At 41.9% G+C, this 21,853-nt stretch overlaps 1 protein-coding gene across 1 annotated transcript; it reads right to left on the bottom strand.

Annotated features, from left to right (window-relative positions):
• Positions 1-1,353: 1,353 nt before the first annotated feature.
• Positions 1,354-13,831, bottom strand: LOC103350231 (glycine cleavage system H protein, mitochondrial-like). Its single transcript, XM_008265533.2, has 2 exons — positions 13,753-13,831; positions 1,354-1,748 (listed from the first exon to the last, which is right to left on the bottom strand). The coding sequence occupies exons 1-2, from the start codon at positions 13,829-13,831 to the stop codon at positions 1,354-1,356; spliced, it is 474 nt and encodes a 157-aa protein (XP_008263755.2).
• Positions 13,832-21,853: the final 8,022 nt, after the last annotated feature.

Below are 21,853 nucleotides of genomic sequence, written 5' to 3' on the forward strand. Positions count from 1 at the left end.
GACACCCTCTAAGTTGGATGGTGTTGTTTTGTTTGTAACATTACTGAACACTGCATTTCATACTTGTCACTTATGAGTGCAAGTTGCATGAGAGCTCTTCTCAAAATATCAAGGGATTAGAAGTTTGTATGTATTCACTGAATACATGTAGTGACCATAATTTTGGGTAGACTTGTAAACTTGATGCTGTGTTTCATGTTTCATTCAGTTCACTCACATGTTGAACAGAACACAACCCATCAGTGCTTTTATATGGGACATTGCTTCATAGATTTATTTTGTATTTGGTTGTTGAACTGTGATGAAATTTCACTAATGAACATGGTAAGAGCCAGATCAGGACTCTGGAGTGCTGGGCAATCCACAGTGCACATGTGCGGTAGAAGCTGGGACTGAGGTGAGAGGAACAGCCAGGCAGGAGAGAGTGAGCTCCTGAACTCCCTCCTCCCTTTCTTCTTCATCTTTTTTAATGAGGAAGTTGAAAATTTTATTATGCTTCTTATTTGCTGTAGAGCTGTTACTTCACTGTATACAACAGTACCAGAAAATGCAGTATATTGCACAATTAAGATAGTATTATTGTTTTTTTTTCTGGCACTGTACAACTAACAAAAACTGCTCTGCATTCCAGTTACTTCAAATGGAAAGATTATTACATATTTTGACCCCAATCCAGGGTTGAGTATAAGAAAGTTACAATATTACATAAGGCTTGGGGCCGGCACTGTGGAGTAGCCAGTAAAACTTCCGTCTGCAGTGCCTGTATCCCATATGGGCGCCAATTCGAGACCCGGCTGCTTCACTTCCAATCCAGCTCTCTATGGCCTGGGAAAGCAGTAGAAGATGATTCAAGCCCTTGGGCTCCTGCACCCACATGGGGGACCTGGAGGAAGCTCCTCGCTCCTGCCTTTGAATCAGCACAGCTCTGGCCATTGCGGCCAAATGGGGAGTGAACCAGCGGATGGAAGACCACTCTGTCTAGAGAGACTCTCTCTGCCTCTACTTCTCTCTCTGTGTAACCCTGACTTTCAAATAAATAAATAAATAAATAAATCTTAAAAAAATTGCATAAGGCTTAAGATAACAATGGTATCCTTGAATTACATTATTTGTATAACTAGTTTTTACCACAGATAACTTCATGTATTCTGAATACTAGTTCCTAGAGCCCAGTATAAAAATCATAAGGTACTGTGAAAAAAATGCATACTGTGTTCATCTGCAATCATTACAAAGTTAGGGATATTTTCTTCCAGTAGCAGAGTTGTAAGTAGTATTTCTTCCCATCAATATTGCTAAAAGATGTTATTTTAAGTCCTGTCCACCACTAATTTAAGATAAAACTGTACTGGATTAAGTTATTCCATAGTAGTTCATATAAGGGTTCCACTCGCATTCCTCAATAGAGTTTATGCATTTCTGATAGGCTTCTTCACTCATTAGTTCATCTAGTTCTGTAGGGTTACTCAGTGTCATCTTGATCAGCCAACCATCTTCATAACAAGATTTGTTGACAAGTCCTGGGTTTTCTGCAAGGTCTTCATTAATTTCAGTTACTTCTGATAGAGGAGAACAGAGTTCACAGGCAGCTTTCACACTTTCGAAAACACCAAATTCATCTTGTTTTTTCAATTTTGTCCCAACTTTGGACAGACTACAATAAGCAACATCTCCCAAAACTTCCTGTGCAAAATTGCTGATTCTCACTGTTCCAATACCATCTTCTGTTGTTATCCACTCATGTTTCTCTGTGAATTTGTGCACTGAGAGCAGAGCGGGTTCTGTGTGCCATCAGCGCCTGCCCACAGTCACCAGGGTAGAAATGAGCAGGCCAGGCAGACACCGAGCCCACGAGCAGGCCCTGTTCACAGGGGTGCCGAGGGTCACCACCCTCCTCCCTTTCTCAGCTTTCATTCCCACCTAACTTTTGTGAGCCTGAGATTTGGATGATTCACTCACTGTCTTTTTTTTTTTCTCTTTTAAAGATTTATTTATCTATTTGAAAGAGTTACACAGAGAGAGCAGGAGAGCAGAGAGGTCCTCCATCTGCTGGTTAACTTCCCATTTGGCTGCAATGGCTGGAGCTGTGCCGATACAAAGCCAGGAGCCTCTTCTGGGTGCAGGGGCCCAAGGACTTGGGCCATCTTATACTGCTTTCCCAGGCCACAGCAGAGAGCTGGATTGGAAGTGGAGAGGCCAGGACTCCAACTGGCGCCCATATGGGATGCTGGCACTGCAGGCGGTGGCTTTACCCACTACAACACAGGGCCGGCCCCCTCTCATTGTCTTCGATTTAGTTGCTGGACTTGCTTGAGTTGTGACACAGGTGGTCACAATGTGTGTAGCCATGGGACAGTGAGCATTTGCGAAATATGAAGGAAGGAGCACGGTATCAACCACTTCCAAAAGCTGCCCCTGCCACCCACCCACACCATCTTCCAACTACCCTGCATAATGACATCAGTTCGTCACATGAACAGATGTCAGACTTTATAGAAATTTTTCTTTTTTTTAACTTTTATTTAATGAATATGAATTTCCAAAGTACAGCTTACGGATTACAATGGCCTTTTTCCCCCCCATAACTTCCCTCCCACCCACAACCCTCCCCTCTCCTGCCCCCTCTCCCCTTCCATTCACATCAAGATTCATTGTCAATTATCTTTATATACAGAAGATCAATTTAAAATGGTAGAGTTAGAAATGTGCCAGGGGATTCCAATTGAATCCCATCAAGGTGGCATGTACCAATGCCATCTCACTAGTTCAAGTGATCAATTTCAGTTCACAATTGATCATACTGATAGGTCAAAGAGTCAAAGGGATCATATAAACAAGACTAGTGTCTGCTAATACTAACTGGGAGAATAAAAAAGGGAGAGAACGATTCAACATGGGAAGTGGGATACACAGCAGACACTCATGGAATGGCAGATGTCCTAAACAGCACTCTGGCCTCAGAATCAGCCCTTAAGGCACTCGGATCTGGCTGAAGAACCCATGAGAGTATTTTAGGCATGGAAAGCGAAGACACTCTGGAAAAAAAAAATGAAATGACCTAAATGAAAGATCTCTGCGAGTGAGATCCTAATGGAAAGAACAGGTCATCAGAGAAGGAGGTACCTTTCTCTGAAGGCAGGAGAGAACTTCCACTTTGATTATGACCTTGTCTAAATATTATCAGAGTTGGCGAACTCAAAAGGCTTCCATAGCCTTGGAAACTCATGACAAATGCCTAGGGTGATTACTGTCACCATAAACAAGAGTGTCACATTGTTAAGTCAACAACAGGAGTAACTGTGTACTTACTCCTCATGTAGGATCTCTGTCATTAATGTGCTGTACATTGTGATTTAATGCTATAACTAATATTCAAACAGTATTTTTCACTTTGTGTTTTTGTGTGAGTGCAAACTGTTGAAAGCTTTACTTAATACATGCTAAATTGATCTTTCTTTTCTTTTTTATTAACTTTTATTTAGCAAATATAAATTTCCAAAGTACAGCTTATGGATTACAATGGCTCCCCCCCCATAACTTTCCTCCCGCCTGCAACCCTCCCAACTCCCATTCCCTCTCCCATTCCATTCACATCAAGATTCATTTTCAATTATATTTATATACAGAAGATCAATTTAGTATATATTAAGTAAAGATTTCAACAATTTGCACCCACACAGAACATAAAGTGTAAAATACTGTTTCAGTACTAGTTATAGCATTAATTTACATTGAACAACACATTAAGGACAGAGATCCTACATGAGGAGTAAGTGCACAGTAACCCTGTTGTTGACTTAACAAATTGACACTCCCGTTTATGGTGTCAGCAATCTCCCTAGGCTCTAGTCATGAGTTGCCAAGGCTATGGAAACCTTTTGAGTTTGCTGACTTCAATGTTTTTTAGACAAAGTTGTAGTCAAAGTGGAGGTTCACTCCTCTCTTCAGAGAAAGGTACCTCCTTCTTCGATGACTTGTTCTTTCTATTGGGATCTCACTCGCAGGGATCTTCCATTTAGGGTTTGTTTGTTTGTTTGTTTTGCCAGAGTGTCTTGGCTTTCCATGCCTAAATTACTCTCATGGGTTCTTCAGCCAGATCCGAATGCCTTAAGGGCTGATTCTGAGGCCAGAGTGCTATTTAGGACATCTGCCATTCTATGAGTGTCTTCTGTGTATCCCACTTCCCATGTTGAATCGTTCTCTCCCTTTTTTATTCTCCCAGTTAGTATTAGCAGACACTAGTCTTGTTTATATGATCCCTTTGACTCTTTGACCTATCAGTATGATCAATTGTGAACTGAAATTGATCACTTGAACTAGTGAGATGGCATTGGTACATGCCACCTTGATGGGATTCAATTGGAATCCCATGGCACGTTATAGAAATTTATTTTCTGGTATCTGTAATAGCGATTTGCTTATTAATATATACATATTAATAATCTGTCTGGGGCCGGCACCGCAGCTCACTAGGCTAATCCTCCGCCTAGCGGCGCCGGCACACTGGGTTCTAGTCCTGGTTGGGGTGCCGGATTCTGTCCCAGTTGCCCCTCTTCCAGGCCAGCCCTCTGCTGTGGCCCGGGAGTGCAGTGGAGGATGGCCCAGGTGCTTGGGCCCTGCACCCCATGGGAGACCAGGAAAAGCACCTGGCTCCTGGCTCCTGCCATCGGATCAGCGTGGTGTGCCGGCCGCAGCGCGCCGGCCGCGGCGGCCATTGGAGGGTGAACCAACGGCAAAGGAAGACCTTTCTCTCTGTCTCTCTCTCTCACTGTCCACTCTGCCTGTCAAAAAAAAAAAATCTGTCTGGGCTCTTGCCACATATTCAGAGAAGAATTGAATACTAGAATTGGTTAATACTAGCGCCAATAGACCAGGCAGCCATGATCCATTTTTAAGCTTTTTATTCAGTGAGAGAAATGCATAGGACAGTGAGGGCTCTTTCTAAAAGAGAGGGAAATCTGGGCCGGCACCGGGGCTCACTAGACTAATCCTCCACCTAGCGGCACCGGCACACCGGGTTCTAGTCCCGGTTGGGGCGCCGGATTCTGTCCTGGTTGCCCCTCTTCCAGGCCAGCCCTCTGCTGTGGCCAGGGAGTGCAGTGGAAGATGGCCCGGGTGCTTGGGCCCTGCACCCCATGGGAGACCAGATCACCTGGCTCCTGGCTCCTGCCATCGGATCGGCGTGGTGCGCCGGCCACAGCGCGCCGGCTTCGGCGGCCATTGGAGGGTGAACCAACGGCAAAAGGAAGACCTTTCTCTCTGTCTCTCTCTCTCACTGTCCACTCTGCCTGTCAAAAAAAAAGAGAGAGAGGGAAATCTGGATTCATACCGAGCACCAGGAGCCAGCCACATGGAGGAGCATGCAAGCCGGGAAGCATGGAGCAGGTGGCATGAAGGCCATGTGCCCCAAAGGTGCAGGGCCACAAGGGGATTAAGGGAAGGGAGGAAAAAGAAGGGTGCAAAGGAAAAAAGGGGCGAGAAGGCCAGGCCCACCGTGTTTCAGGCCTTTAATTCACTTCCAAAGGGGAGGGGGTAATTAGTCTGATAGGTGGGCGCACAGGTATGGTCAGGTCACATGGGGGGCATGGTGAAGGGGTTGTCTTCCAGCACACAAATCTAATCAATTTTATCCTATATGCCTTCCTACATCATCTGCAGACTTGACATTCTGTGGAAGAAAGAATTATTTGTCAAATGATTAATTTTAAAAAATAATCCATGGGGCTGGTGCTGTGGTGCAGCAGGTTAAAGCCCTGGCCTGAAGAGCTGGCATCCCATATGGGAGCTGGTTCTAGTTCCAGCTGCTCCTCTTCCAATCCAGATCACTGCTATGGCCTGGGATAGCAGTGGGAGATGGGCCAAGTCCTAGGGCCCCTGCACCCGTGTGGGAGACCCAGAGGAAGCTCCTGGCTCCTGGCTTCAGTTTGGTGCAGCTCCAGCCATTGTGGCCATCTGGAGAGTGAACTAGCAGATGGAGGACCTCTCTCTCTGTCTCTACCTCTCTCTATAACTCTGACTTTCAAATGAATAAATAAATACTCTTTAAAAAATCCATGTGTATATCATAATGTCCAATTAGGGTAAATACATTTTTTCTTCAAACATTTAACATTTTACAATATATACATGTAGTAGAACATCACATAGTGCTCCATAAATATGTAGAATTTTTATATGCACACTCAAATATTTTTAAAAATAAAAATAAGGGATCACAAAGTTACACATCTTGCTTGAAGTCACAAAGGAATAAATGTTGAGCAGTGCTAAGAAAACAATCATGATAGGGAGCAGAGGGTTATTCGCAGGTGAGATGACCATGTTTCCATGTTGGAGTGCCTGGATTCGATTCCCAGCTCCGGCTTCTGACTCCAGCTTCCCACCAATGCCAATCTTGGGAGGCAACAGAGATGGTTCAAGTCATTTGGTTTCTGCCATTCACAGGGGAGACCTGGATGGAATTCTCAGTTCCTGGCTTCAGACCCAGTACAGCGGTAGCTGTTTCAGGCATCTGGAGCGTGATCCAGTGGACGGGAGTACTCTCTCAGACATTTTGATAAGCACTGATTGCATAATGGTGTTCTACTTTCATCACAATTCTTGAGATTTTATTACCTAGAAGTAATGGGTAAGGAATCAAAAAATGAGAGACAGTGATTCATTTACTTGGCTGAGCTTAAATTTTTGTTATTTCTCTGATTCTGGCTGAGTGAGCAATGAATGAAAAGAAGCATATTCATTACAGTATCATTTGCCAGGACTGAGGAAAATAGTACCACAGCACACAGGTATCCACAACCTTCCTTTTATGATATGTCAATTATCTCCTATTACCAAAAACTTCACTGGATCTTTGGGATATTCAACAGAGGTATGAGATTTGAATTTTGAAGCTGGTGCTCTGGCGTAGTAGGTTAAGCCTCCACCTGTGGTGCTGGTATCCCAAATGGGCATTGGTTTGTGTCTTGGCTGCTCCACTTCTGATGCAGCTCCCTGCTGAGGGCCTGGGAAAGCAGTGGAAGATGACCCAAGAGCTTGGGCCCCTGCACCCACATGGGCCATCTTCCACTGCTTTCCCAGGCCATACCAGAGAGCTGGATTGGAAGTGGAGCAGCCAGGAGTTGAACCAGTGCCCATAGGGGATGCTGGTGCTGCAGGCCATAGCCTTAACCCACTGTGCCACAGCACCAGCCCCAAAACAGAATGTTAACATTCTGGCCATGCTCTGTTAATTTGAGATTCACTGTTTGATGAAAGTACAGGGAATGCGAACGTGGAAGAACACATGCTTTATTGTTATTGTTATGATTACTGAAGTATGATTCATATAAAACTCACCATCTTTTTAAAAATTTTATTTATTTGAAAGGCAAGAGTGACAGAGAGTGAGAGAGAGAAAGATCTTTCATCTGCTGATCCATTTCCCAAATGCCCACAACAATTAGGAATGCACTAGACCAAAAGCAGGTGCCAGGAACTCCAACTGGGTCTCCTTCATGGGGGGCAGGAGCTCAAGTACTTGAGCCATCATCTGCTCTCTCCCAGGGTGAGCATTAGCAGGAAGCTGGATTGGAAGCAGAGGTGGAACTCAAACCATTCCTGTGAGATGGGATGAGAGATTTCCATGCAGTGGCTTAACCTGTTGTACCACGATGCCTGCCCCAGAACAGTGACTTTTAACACAGGAATGTGGTATGTAATACCACTCAGATCAAGATAGGGAACGTTTCCTACCACACCCAGAAGTTCTGCTGTGCTCCTTTAAATTTAAAATCATCTTCCAAATGCTGATTATGAATGCATAGAAATACAATAGTTTGGTTATACTGATCTTATATTCTGTAGTATTGTCATACCTACTTGCTATTTTTAGTAATCTTTTTGTAGAATTCTATAATTGTTTACATATACGATCATTTTCTGTGAATAAAGATAGCTTCAATTATTTCATTTCAATGTGTATTCTTTCGTTTGATTTTTCTTGCCTTCATACACAAGTTAAGACATCCAGTAAATAATATTGAATTGAATGAGAACAGCAAACAATCTTTCTTTTCACCAGTTTTTTTTTTTTTTTTTTTTTTTTTTTTTTTTTTTTTTTTTTTTTGACAGGCAGAGTGGACAGTGAGAGAGAGACAGAGAGAGAAAGGTCTTCCTTTTGCCGTTGGTTCACCCTCCAATGGCCGCCGCTGCAGCCGGCGCACCGCGCTGATCCTGGCAGGAGCCAGGAGCCAGGTGCTTTTCCTGGTCTCCCATGGGGTGCAGGGCCCAAGCACCTGGGCCATCCTCCACTGCACTCCCTGGCCATAGCAGAGAGCTGGCCTGGAAGAGGGGCAACCGGGACAGAATCCGGCGCCCCAACCGGGACTAGAACCCGGTGTGCCGGCGCCGCAAGGTGGAGGATTAGCCTATTGAGCCACGGCGCCGGCTTCTTTTCACCAGTTTTGACAGAAAAGCACTCAATTTTTTACTATTCTATTTTTACCTATGAGTGTTTCAAATCTTCCCTTAAAAATATTGCCTTCTAGTCTCACATTGTTGAGAGATTTTTAGGATTAAAAAATTTTTTAGGGGCTAGTTTTGTGGTGTAGCAGGATAAATTACTACTTGTGAGGCCAGAATCCCATAGTTGAAGGGCCAGTTCGAGTATGGCTTTGCTTCTAATCCAGTTCCCTGCTAATGTGCCTGGGCAAGCAGCAAAAGATGGTCCAAGTGCTTGGGGCCTAGCCACCCAAATGGAAAACCTGGGTGGAGTTCCAGGCTCCTGGCTTTGGCCTGGCCCAGCCCTGGTTGTGGAAGTCAATGGGGAGTGAGCAGTGGATGAAAAAATCTCTTATTAGCCTCTCCTTCCCTCTTTGTCAGTCTTTCAAATAAATCTAAAATTAAGAAAAGTATTTGAAAGCAGAGAGACAGAGAGAGTCTCTACCCACTGCTTTATTCTTCAATTGCTGGTACTGGGCCAGACTGAAAGACCAGGAGCCAAAATGAATCCAGTTCTTCCACACAGGTGGTGGGAGCCCAGTTACTGGAGCCATTACCGCTGTCTCTCAGAGTCTGTGTTCACAGGATGCTGGAGTCAGGAGCCGACGCCTGATATTGAACCAAGGTATTTTGCAATGGGATGCTGGCATCTTAACTGTTGTCTTACCCATCAAGCTAAATGCCCACCTCCTTAGGATTTTTTTATCATGAAAAAAATTTAATTTTGCTAAACTTTTTTGCATATATAATAATATACTATATATAAACCTATATATGTATATATAGAGAGGTTTTCCCTTTTTTGTCTTGTATTACAAATAATTATATGGTTGATTCTATGAAAATATAAAAGCATATTTACTGATTCAAATTATGAAGGTTATAAATCAAATTATGAAGGTTGTATTCATTGTATTTGAAACTTTTGAGGGCTGCATTGAGATACAATGTACATGCTTATAAAGTACACAACATTGAAGTGTACAATTTAATAAATGTGGACATATGTATGTATATATGTACCTCCACCATCAAGTTAGTAGATCTATATATCTATCAACTCCAAAGTTTCTTTGTGCCCCCAATATTCCTCCCTTTTATCTCTTCCCCTGCCATGGACAGCCACTGACAGGCTTTCTGTCATAATATATTTGAATTTTCTAAGGTTTTCTATAAATGGTATCGCACAATATGCACAGTATATTTGCATGACTATTTCTTTTTAACTCAGAAAAACTATTTTGAGACTTATCCGTGCTGTTCTGGATATATATTGTTGAGTCCTAGTCCATGAAAGGGCTACATCACAATTTGTTTGATCCATTCACATGTTCATGGATTTCTGGCACTAAAAATAAAGATTTTATTAACCATTTGTCTGAATATACCTTTCTTTTCATCTGGGTGGAATGGGGGTTTCATTGGTAGGTGTAGGTTTACTATTTTCAGAAATGGCCAACTGTTTTGTAATGTGTTTGTGCAATTTCACACTCCCATCAAAAGGATATGAGGGTTCCAGTTGCTAAGCATCCTTAGTTTAAATTTGCATTTTCTGAACATGTTGAACACCTTGTCATTTTCTTATGTGCCTTCTGTATCTTTCCTTTGATAATGTATTTTTACGAATATTTTTACTCATTTAAGTTCATTTAAAAGTTGGGTTTTTAATTTTCTTATTAATGGATTTAAAAAAATGAATTTGAAAGGCAGAGTTAGAGGGAGGGGGATAAGGAGGGAGAGAGAGAGAGAGAGAGAGAGAGAGAGAGAGAGCAAACTGCAATCTGCTGGTTTACTTCCCAGATAGCCACAAAAGCTGGGCTGGGTCAGGCCAAAGCCAGGAGCTAAGAGCTCCATCCAGGTATCCCATGTGATACAGGGGCACAAGCACTTGAGCCATCCTCTTTTGCTTTTTCAGATGTCTTAGCAGAGATCTGGATCAGAATTGGAGCAGCTGGGACCCAAACAGACACCCATATGGGATGTTGGCACTGCAGGTGGTGGTTTAACCCAGGTGCCACAATTCCGGTCCCATCTTATTAATGATTTTTTTAAAAAAATGTTTATTTATTTATTTGAAAGAGCAACACACACACAGAGAAAGGGAGAGACATGATCTTTCATCTGCTAGTTCACTTCCTGTATGACCACAATAGCTAGGTCTGATGCCCAAGTACTGGGATCATCTTGCATTGTCTTCCTGGGAACAATATCAGCTTCCTGGATGGAGCAGCTGGGACTCACACTGGCACCTGATATGGGATGGTGTCCTCGCAAGCAGTGGCTTAATTTGCTGCATCACAAAACTGGCCCGTTATTAATGAATTTTGAGAGTTTGTTTGGTGTTCTAGGCAACTTGTATCATTTATATGTAATTTCCAAATGTTTTCTCCCTATGTGCCCCCTGCCTTTTCATTCTCTTATCACTGGCTTTTGAAGAGCAATTTTAAAAAAGTTGACACTTGATTTATCAGTTTATTCTTTTATTAATTATAGTTTTGGCATAATATCTAAGAAATTATTGACTAATTCAAGTTAAAAAAGATTTTTGATATTTTCCCTCTAAAAGGTTGAAACTGGGGTGGGCATCTGGTGTAGTGGTTAAGATGTCACTTGGGATGCCTGCATCTCCTATCCAGGTGCCTGGGTTTCAGTCCCAGCTCTGTTTCTGATTCCAGCTTCCTGCATAACTGGTTTTGACCTGGCCGGGCCTGGATTGTTTCAGGCATTTAAGAAGTAAACCAGTGAATGGGAACCTTTGTCTCTCTCTCTGTCTACCTGTCTCTCTCTGTTTCTCTTGTTGTCTGCTGTTCAAATGAAATAAATAAACTAAATTACAATGTTTAATTTTTTTAACTTTTATTTAGTAAATATAAATTTCCAAAGTACAGTTTATGGATTACAATGGCTTCCCCCCCATAATTTCCCTCCCACTCGCACCCCTCCCATCTCCCGCTCCCTCTCCCATTCCATTCACATCAAGATTCATTTTCAATTATCTTTATATACAGAAGATCGATTTAGTATATATTAAGTAAAGATTTCATCAGTTTGCACCCACACAGAAACACAAGTATAAAATACTGTTTCAGTACTAGTTATAGCATTATTTCACATTGGACAACACATTAAGGACAGATCCCACATGAGAAGTAAGTACACAGTGACTCCTGTTGTTGACTTAACAAATTGACACTACTGTTTATGGTGTCAGCAATCTCCCTAGGCTCTAGTCATGGGTTGCCAAGGCTATGGAAACCTTTTGAGTTCACCGACTTCCATCTTATTCCAACAGGGTCATAGTCAAAGTGGAAGTTCTCTCCTCCCTTCACAGAAAGGTACCTCCTTCTTTGATGGCCCCGTTCTTTCCACTGGGATCTCACTCATAGAGATCTTTCATTTAGGGTTTTTTTTTTTTTTTTTTTTTTTTTTTTTTTGCCAGAGTGTCTTGGCTTTCCATGCCTAAAATACTCTCATGGGCTCTTCATCCATATCCAAGTGCCTTAAGGGCTGATTCTGAGGCCAGAGTGCTATTTAGGACATCTGCCATTCTATGAGTCTGCTGTGTATCCCGCTTCCCATGTTGGATCATTCTATCCCTTTTTTCTTCTCTCAGTTAGTATTAGCAGACACTAGTCTTGTTTATATGATCCCTTTGACTCTTAGTCCTATCAGTATGATCAATTGTGAACAGAAACTGATCACTTGGACTAGTGAGATGGCATTGGTACGTGCCATCCTGATGGGATTGTATTGGAATCCTCTGGCACATTTCTAACTCCACCATTTGGGGCAAGTCTGATTGAGCATGTCCCAAATTGTACATCTCTTCCCTCTCTTATTCCCACTCTTATATTTAACAGGGATCACTTTCCGTTAACTGAAACTGTCTCTGTCTACCTCTGCTGTTCAAATGAAATAAATAAATAAACTAAATTACAATGTTTAATTTAAAAAATTTTTATTTATCTATCTAAAAGTCAGATTTACACAGAGAGAGAAGGAGAGGCTGTGTGTGTGAGAGAGAGAGAGAGAGAGAGATCTTCTATTGCTGATCTGCTGGTTCACTCCCAAATGGCCTCAATCACTTGGGTTGAGCCAGTCTGAAGCCAGAAGCTAGGAACTCCATTTGGGTCTCCCACATGGGCCAAAGAAATTCAAATACTTCAGCTATCTTCTGCTTCTTCCCAGGCACATTAGTAGGGAGTACAATCAGAGGTGGAGTAGCTGAGATTCAAACTGGTATAAAGATATGGGATGCATGCATCCCAAGTGATGGCTTAGCCCAATGTACCACAATGCCAGCCCACAAGATATAATCTTTGTGATGTGTCATTGAATTCATTTTGGTAATTTTGGTAGTGTTTTATTGTTTTTTCATCAGTGTGCATCAGAGATATTGACTTGGAATTCTATTTTCTCATGGTATTTTTTTCTGGCTTTTATGATCGGGTTATGCTGGCCTCTTAAAATGAGTTTGGGAGTTTTTCCTCAATGTTTATAATTTTGAAGGGTTTGGGAAGGAATAACATTTGTTCTTCTTTGAAGCTCTGGAAAAATTCAGCCATAAAACAAATTGGTCCAGGGCTTCTTTTTTTAGAAAGCTTTTAATTACCACTTTAATCTTTTTTTATCGGTATATTAGATCTTCTATTTTTTCTTAATCCAGTCTTGATAGCTTGTATGTTTCTAGAAATTTATCAGTTTTCTCCAGATTATCCAATTTCTTGGTATAGGATGAATTTCCTTAGCCAAAATGCTTGGGATCAGAATTGTTTCAAACTTTTTCAGATTTTAGAATATTTGCATAGATATAATGTGTTAGTTTGGGTAAAGAACCCAAATGTAATGGCAAAAATCACTTGTGTTTCATATACACCCATAGCCTTAAACTTATTTGCACATAAGTATTTAATTGTAAAAAAATACAGCTTATCATCCAGACAGTGAGAAAAAGGAATGTGTCCTGAGTTACTACACAGCACAGCAGCAGCATCAGAATATTTGTATCAGCTTTTGGTCTCCACTGATGATGCTATGTTTTAATTTAAAAGTTATTGTGCCTTGTGTTTTTGTGAGTGAGAATAAATATCAGAAGTGGTTGAAAGGACAGAAAGTGGTTCATCTAGGGATGAGGAGGCATTCTGTCGTACAGCTTTTAAAAATCTTTCCTAGGAGTCACCTCCCTCATTAGCAGTGATTTCTGTCAAAGCCCTGCTTTGATTTTATCAACAGGCACGATTTCTTGTTCTTTTACGAATGCATGCTCTAGACCTTCAGTAAGTTCATCAGACATTTCCACCACCACATCAAAAGACCCTGTTTCTGCAGTGTTAACAGCATCACCTCGCATCGTTACTATTGCTGCAATCACCTTGATTCACAACCATTTTAGCTATTTCACCATCAACCGATGAATAAGCAACTGAAGCCTCATTATCTATGTGCAAATCTCAATATCTGCTCTGCCAGCTCTTTGGTGGGCTCTGAAAGTATACACATCTTGCATATATGCGGAGATCAAACATCATTTTTTCCTCATTTGATGTGCAGAATCCTTCAAAGACACTTCACAGTCACTACTTTGTTTTTGTCACTAAACAAGACAGAGGTTGTGCCATGTATGCACCATTGTGCCTTTGGTCACTGTGTGTCAAGTATTGGCAACAGCAGATAGAGTATCTTTCATGCTGAACTCCTTTTGAAATCCTTCCACATCTACACTTCTGCTCACTGCTGCTAGCGTACTCTGCCAGAAGGTTGTCTTTGCAACTACCCTGGTCCCATGACTGAATTTATCAATCACATGGTGGGGGGGGGTGCTTGCATTATTGTTTTTAACGAGAATTTTCACTGGAAGATAAGTAGAACAGTTGTGAAGGAAGAAGATCTTGTGGTCACTGTCCAGTCCACCTTCCCTATGGTGAAGATGAGTTGCTGATTTGAAATATTTGTCAAGCTGGTCAGAAATGATGTTTTTGGCCATCTATTGCCACCTTAGTCCCATTTTTTTTCTAAGAAAACGCTTTATTTATTTGAAAGGCAGAGTGACAGAAAGAGATGGAGATCTTCCTCTAACTCACTCCCTAAATGCCCACAACAGCTTAGGGCTGGGTCAGGTTGAAACAAGGAGCCAGGGACTCAATCTGGATTTCCCACATGAGTGGCAGAGGCTCCAGCACTTGGGTCATTATCTGCTGTTTTTCCAGTTGCATTAGCAGGAAACTGGATTGGAAGTGGAGCAGCCAGAGCTGGCATTCCAATCTGGGCAACTTAACCCAGCACAATTCCACCTCTCCCCCATGTATTTTTGTTAGCACATTAATAGTTCAGCAAGAAACTCATCCCTTTAAAACAGGCAAGACACAAACCATTGGCTATCTCAGCAAGTTTATGCTTCTGCTTGCCTGCTGCGATGGCACATCCCAGCATAGTTATACTGCCATGAAATCTTTTTTTTTTATTTTTTTTTTATTTTTTGACAGGCAGAGTGGACAGTGAGAGAGAGAGACAGAGAAAAAGGTCTTCCTTTGCCGTTGGTTCACCCTCCAATGGCCGCCGCGGCCGGCGCGCTGCGGCCGGCGCACCACGCTGATCCGATGGCAGGAGCCAGGAGCCAGGTGCTTCTCCTGGTCTCCCATGGGGTGCAGGGCCCAAGCACCTGGGCCATCCTCCACTGCACTCCCTGGCCACAGCAGAGGGCTGGCCTGGAAGAGGGGCAACCGGGACAGAATGCGGCGCCCCGACCGGGACTAGAACCCGGTGTGCCGGCGCTGCTAGGCGGAGGATTAGCCTAGTGAGCCGCGGTGCCGGCCCGAAATCTTTAATTACTGTAGGCACTGTCTCATCAGCCATACTCATGGGCACTAATATCTAAACTGGTGGTGTATAGGCATCATGATGTTAGCATTGTAGACTTGTGTTGGTGTCAGACTTTCATCAGCAATAAACTTGATAAACTTGGCAATAAGTTTCTCTGTTGATCCATGATCCCCTGATGCTTCGTCACTACAAATCTTTAAAAAATTTTAGTGCTGTGATGTTTGCTGAATTTCTGCAATCAACTAGTTAACTATTGTTTCCTTTCTTCTTCAATTCATTGTGATAGATCTTTGCTTGCTTCTTGATGAGCATACACCATTAAGTGGCATTTGATTTCTGGGATGCTGATGGATCTGCTCTTTCAATGCAGGACTGAGATCTTTATACATTGTGTCTGTTTTTCTATCTTTATTTGTTTGCCTGAGAGCTGGAGAGACAGGAGGAGATGGAGAAAGCTCCTATCTATTTGTTCACTCCCCAAATGCCTGTAAGGGTTGCAGATGGGCCAGGCTGAAGCCAAGAGTCAGGAACTCAATCGAGATCACCTTAGACTGAGTGTGTGGCAGGTCCTCAACTACTTGAGACATCACGCGCTGCTTTCTAGGGTTTACATGAGCAGGAAGGCAGAATTGGGGATGGAGCTGAAACTCAAGCACAAGAACTCCATTGTGGGATGTGGGTATCACAAATGGGAGAGAGTGAGAGAGAGCGAGCGAGAGTGAGCGAGAGTGAGCGAGAGAGATCTTTCATCTGCTGGTTCGTTCCCCAAATATTCAAAACAGCCATCCTTGTCTCCCAAATAGGTGGCAGGAATTCAAGTACTTTGGTCATCATCTGCTGCTTCCCAGCTGGATCAGAAGGGGAGGAGCTGTAACTCAAACCAGCACTCTGAGATGGGATGCAGGTATCCCAGGTGGCAGCTTAACTCAGCAGTGCCTGCCCAATATCCCCCTATTTTTTTTTAAACTTCTTTTCATTACTTTCAGAATAGAACTTTCCCCTTTTCCTGCTTCGGGTCCTATACGGTGGTAGTTCCAAGGCTGTACTCTTTTGTAAAACACTTTCAATTTTCACTGCGGCTCAGTTTCTCCAGCGGCTTGAGTTTCTGTTTTATGGATGAATGTAATTGCTTCCTTGTTTTCGTACCACTGTTAGTCAGAAGTATCTGCAGGACCCCCTCCCCCCTTTTAAAACATTTTTTAGCAGAATCCTGACACCACAGAGAAGAGAGTAAGCAAAAACAGTGAGTAAATCACACAGGTGCTGGCCCCACACAAGGCATCATGGGAAATCTGCCTTAGGGGTCTCTGGTCTACACGTGCCACTTTGTGAACTTTTGTGATTATGTTGTGTGGGGAAATCTGAGAATGAGTGGAGGAATTTATCACAGTGGAGGGGGCCAGGTGTGTCCTTTCTTGCTTCAGGGCACTGAATAAACCGTGTGCTGTGCACCTGTGTCTTGACTGCAGCGCATTACACGAGGTCAGGTGTGAAATTTTCTACCTGTGATGTCACGTTCAAGGCTCAAACAGCTCTGGACTGTAGAGCATTTCTGATTTGGGTTTTCAAATAAAGAACATATAACATATACATATAGTTGATCCTAATAGTCCCACCTGATCCACTTTATTTCTAAAATGTCTGTTGAATGTTTCCATCCAATTCTGACTTTATTAATTCCTCTATCTTTTTTCTTAATTAATTTAGCTATCAATTTCCCAAATTTATTTATTTGTCGAAAAACCAACTCCTAATTTTGTTGCTTTTCTTCAGTTTTTCCATTTTCTAACTGGTTTGTTTCTGCGCTGCTCTATTATCTTCTTCCTTCTGCTAACTTTGTATTTATTATTGTGTTTTTCTTTTGTTAGTTCCTTGTTGTGTAATCTCAGGTTGCTTATTTGTGATAATTCCTGTTTTTAAAAGGAAAAACTTCTTTCATAGTTTTGGTTTGCTTCTTTCTTTATTTAAAAGACAGAGAGAGGAGGGAGACACAGAGGGAAAATATCTTCCATCTGCTAGTTCATTCCCCACATGCTCACAACAGCCAGGACTGGGCAGGCTAAAGTTAGGAGCCTCCAGCTCCATCTAGGTTTCCTGCACGGGTGGCAAGGCTTGGGCCATGATCCACTTCCTTTCACAGTGACATTAGAAGAAAGTTGGATTGGGAGTGGAGTAGCTGGGTCTTGAACTGCTGTGCCACAATGTTTGTCCTTGTATTAATTTCAGAATCAGTTGGTCATTTACTACCACACATACCTTCTGAGATTTTGGCTGGAATTGCTCTATAGATCAAATTTGGGAAAATTCACATCTCAGAAACACTGAATCTCCTGATCCATGAAAGAAATTTCAAATTTTTAGGCCTTCATTATTTTCTCTGTCAGATTTATTCTTTCTTATTTCATATACTGGACAAGATCTCAAGTGGGATTTTAAACAAAATATTTATTTATTTGAAAGGCAGAGAGTTACAGAGAGGCAGAGACAGAGAGCAATAGAGAAGTCTTCCAACCACTGGTTCACTCCCCAAATGGCCACAATGGCCAGAGCTGGGCCTATCTGAAGCCAGGAGCCAGGAGCTTCTTCTAGGCGTCCTATGTGGGTTCAGGGGCACAAGGACTTGGGCCATCTTCCACTGCTTTCCCAGTCCATAGCAGAGAGCTGGATCTGAAGTGGAGCAGCCAGGACTTGAACCAACACCCATATGGGTTATGAGTACTGCAGGAGTTGGCTTTACCTGCTACACCGCAGCACTGGCCCGGGATTGAGATTTTTTGCATTTGAATTGTGCATTACAATTACATAAGTTTCTCCTGACTTTTCTGTATTGATTTTGTATCCTGCTAGAAACAAATGCTTTTCAAATTTAAGTTAGATCTGGCAGTGACCACACTTTCCGGGACTTCCAAGTTTGCCAGGTGAGAGGAATCTTCCTCACTACACTTGGAACTTTGTCACCAGCCCACAGATTCCCCACTCAAACAAAGTTCTGTGGCTAGGCAGAGTTTCTGCTTTGTGGACAAATGAGTGGGAAAGGTATGTTCATCAGTAACTTTTCCTTAAGAGTAACCAATCATTTGATGAGCCCTCCCGTTTATCCTGTTTAGTTGAAGCACTGCGGCTGCAAGGTTTAGATGCCGGTGTTGTCCCTATTTTCAAAAGTTTAAATTTAGTTCAGGATAATCTGTTCCAGCATTAAGTAGTGTTAGGGGCTCTGGGAAGATATGCAATAAAATATCCATTAAATATCACAAACTAGTGATTTGTCTTACTGCTGATGTGTTTTACTAAACAATAATTCCAAACACATTAGAGTAATTAGTAATGGCAGGCTGAGGGAGTTTGTTGTGTGACACTGCCTTAGGATACAGCAGATCCTTTTCCGTATCTGGAGTAGGTTTCCATGGCCCTCCATATGCAGTGGGATTTGTAGGCCTTTATTGTACTAACAACATTCCCTCAAGGGAGGGTGAAGGATTCTTCAGTTTAAGTCATGTCACAATTAACATGCACAGTATATTCACGTCACTCTTTAGTTATTGGCCTCCATAACCAATCACGTACAGCTTGTTCATCTGACGACTCACAAGGTCACATTCCCAGTGGAGCAGGTGACTATGTCCCAGAGAAAATAGAGCAGTCATTTGTCACTAGATGTCTCTCCTAGAGTTCATCCTTGATAGGCTAAAACATGTTCCTTAAAATGTCTTTTTTAAAAAAATAATTTTGTCTCTTTGTTTTTAAAGTCCAGTTACTCAAATAAATTGATTTTACAGCTCAGATTTTGGGTCTCCACACTCTGACTATTTGACACAACCCATGAGTTAGCATAAATGTAGATTTATTCCCACTGGTTTGGAGACAACCAATCAATAGTACTTCTATTACATAAAATTCTATGCACAGCATCACTTATCTCTTTCTCTCACCTGTTTCCTGCTGGATGTTGAGATGATGTGATGTTATTTGCTGCTTCTGTTAACATCCATGGATTACACTTAGTAGTGTACCAGTTAAAAAAAGCAGCTATTGTATGTTGGACGGCAACATACATATAATATATATAAAATAATATATATTATATATAACATAAATAAAATAATATATATAATATATATATATATAACATATATAATGTATAATCAGTGGCTTCTAATATCATTAGCTTTCTCTGGGCAAAGCAGTCTTAACTGCTTTGAGTTAACATGGAGCCATTGTGATGATTTATATTCTGAGAGACTGAAATCTGGCTGAGGTCTAGGATCTCTGGCCCAGGACAAGCCATCTAATTATTGCAAACAACTAGAAAGGGAACTATGACAACCACTTTGTGGGCCACCCCCACAAAGCATTGTCTACTTCTTCTAATGAAGCCATTTTCAAGTACTGCTCAAGCCTTATGAGTCACTTGACCAAGAACTCTCGGAAACTGAGTGATAATTTGCACATCTCTGTATTCACGGTTTCCAGCTTAGGTCAAGAACTGAAGTCAAGCTTTCAATGAAATTAATAAAAGTGGCATAAACTTCAGATATCTCAACTGCATTCCTGCCCATATGTCCTGTGAGGGATGCTCTGATTTCTCCGAGAGTATAGCAAAGCCTTTGGCTTAGAGAGAATCATGCCCTCCACCATCCCTGTCCTGTGACCCTGACCCTCCTCTGTGTATCTGATGAAATGCACTCTTCTGAAGGATCCTTTCAGGGCTCATCCTGTCATTAGGAACAATGTCCTTGACCTACCCTACCATCCTTTGGGGTGCCACAGTGCCCTAGTACAGGAGAACTATCACATTTTGGTGAAACTCTGTGTTTGTCTGCCTACTGGCTTGAGCTTTTTTAGGAAAACATGAATATCTTCATTCCAAATGTGATTTACTAAAAATTATATACCCAAGAAATATTTATGAAGTATTGTGTGTAAAGTCCTCTTCAACTGAAAATGCAGAAGAATATAACTAGTATCACTTCCTCGGACAAGGGCATCTTAGCCTGGCACCCCTGAAGTTAGGGAAAAGCTATTTAATGTAATAATAGAAATCCCCAACCCATCTCTAATCATTGTATATTCCTTCTAAGCCCACACTTTTTAAAAAAGCTTTTATTTAATGAATGCATATTTCATAGGTACAATGTTAGGAATATAGTGATTCGTTTCCCCATACCAGCCCTCCCACCCCCACTCCCATCCCACTTCCTAATCCCTCTCCCATCCCACTCTTCATTATGGTTCATTTTTAGTTTAACTTTATATATAGAGGACCAAATCTATGCTAAGTAAAGATTTCAACAGTTTGTACCCACAGACACACACAACATATAAAGTACAGTTTGAGAACAAGTTTTGCAGTTAATTCTCATAGTACAACTCATTAAGGACAGAGGTCCTACATGGGGAGCAGGTCCTACATGAGGAATAAGTGAACAGTGACTTCAATTGTTAATTAAACAATTGACACTCTTATTTATGACATCAGTGATCACCTGAGTCTCTTGCCATGAGCTGCCAAGGCTATGGAAACCTTTTGTGACCACAGACTCCATCAGTATTTGGACAAGGCCATAAGCAAAGTGGAAGTTCTCTCCTCCCTTCAGAGAAAAGTACATCCTTCTTTGATGGCTCCTTCTTTCCAGTGGGATCTCACTCACTGAGATCTTTCATTTAGGATATTTTTTGCCACAGAGTCTTGGCTTTCCATGCCTGAAATGCTCTCACAGGCCTTTCAGCCAGACCAGGAAGCCTTAAGGGTTGATTCTGAGGTCAGAGTGTTACAGCAATTGTCATTCTAGGAGTCTGTTGTGTGTACTGCTTCCCATGTTGGACATTTCCTCCTTTTTAATTCTGTCTATTATTATTACCAGTAATCCCACACTTAATCTTGAGGGCATCTACTGCTATTACAGCTCCAAGATTGAGGCCCCTGGGTATTGAGCCAGAGCCCTATAGTTATATCCTCACTATCTGGCAGTTGAGGCTTCCCTTCAGCTTAAATATGCTCTGAGTTGCAGTGGTTATCCTTGGGCCAGCTACACAAATTCACCCTGGAGTAAGTGTTTCTCCCAGTCCTCACTACTCATCTCATCTTGATCTTGCAGGAATTGGATAGTATTGTAGGCATTTCTGGGTATTCCTTGATGTTTCTGACACAGTCTGGCCTTATTCTTGCCTCCTCTGGCTTTCACCTGCTCCAACATTACTGTGTCAATTTTTGGGTTATTCTCATCATACAAATTGATAACTTCATTTCTTCCTTATGCCCCCTCAGTTCTATGTTCTTGGGATGTGGACTCAGCCTGAAAATAAGTCCTGATTTAATAAAAATTTAAATTGAATTATGTTTGCTTTTCAAATTTTTATTCAGACCATTCATGGTGACCAGGAATGGGAAAGTATTGGCAAAAAGACTTGACTGAACTTGGAAAGCTATACAAGGCTCTAAAACAGGACCCCAATGATTATATCACAGTTCTATAAATCTACTAGAATCAATGGATAGTGCACTTACAATTGATGACTTTTATTATAAGTATTTTTTGTTTTTTGAATGACAATA

The sequence above is a fragment of the Oryctolagus cuniculus genome, chromosome 7 (genome assembly GCF_964237555.1).
Source record: "Oryctolagus cuniculus chromosome 7, mOryCun1.1, whole genome shotgun sequence".
Lineage (NCBI taxonomy): Eukaryota > Metazoa > Chordata > Mammalia > Lagomorpha > Leporidae > Oryctolagus > Oryctolagus cuniculus.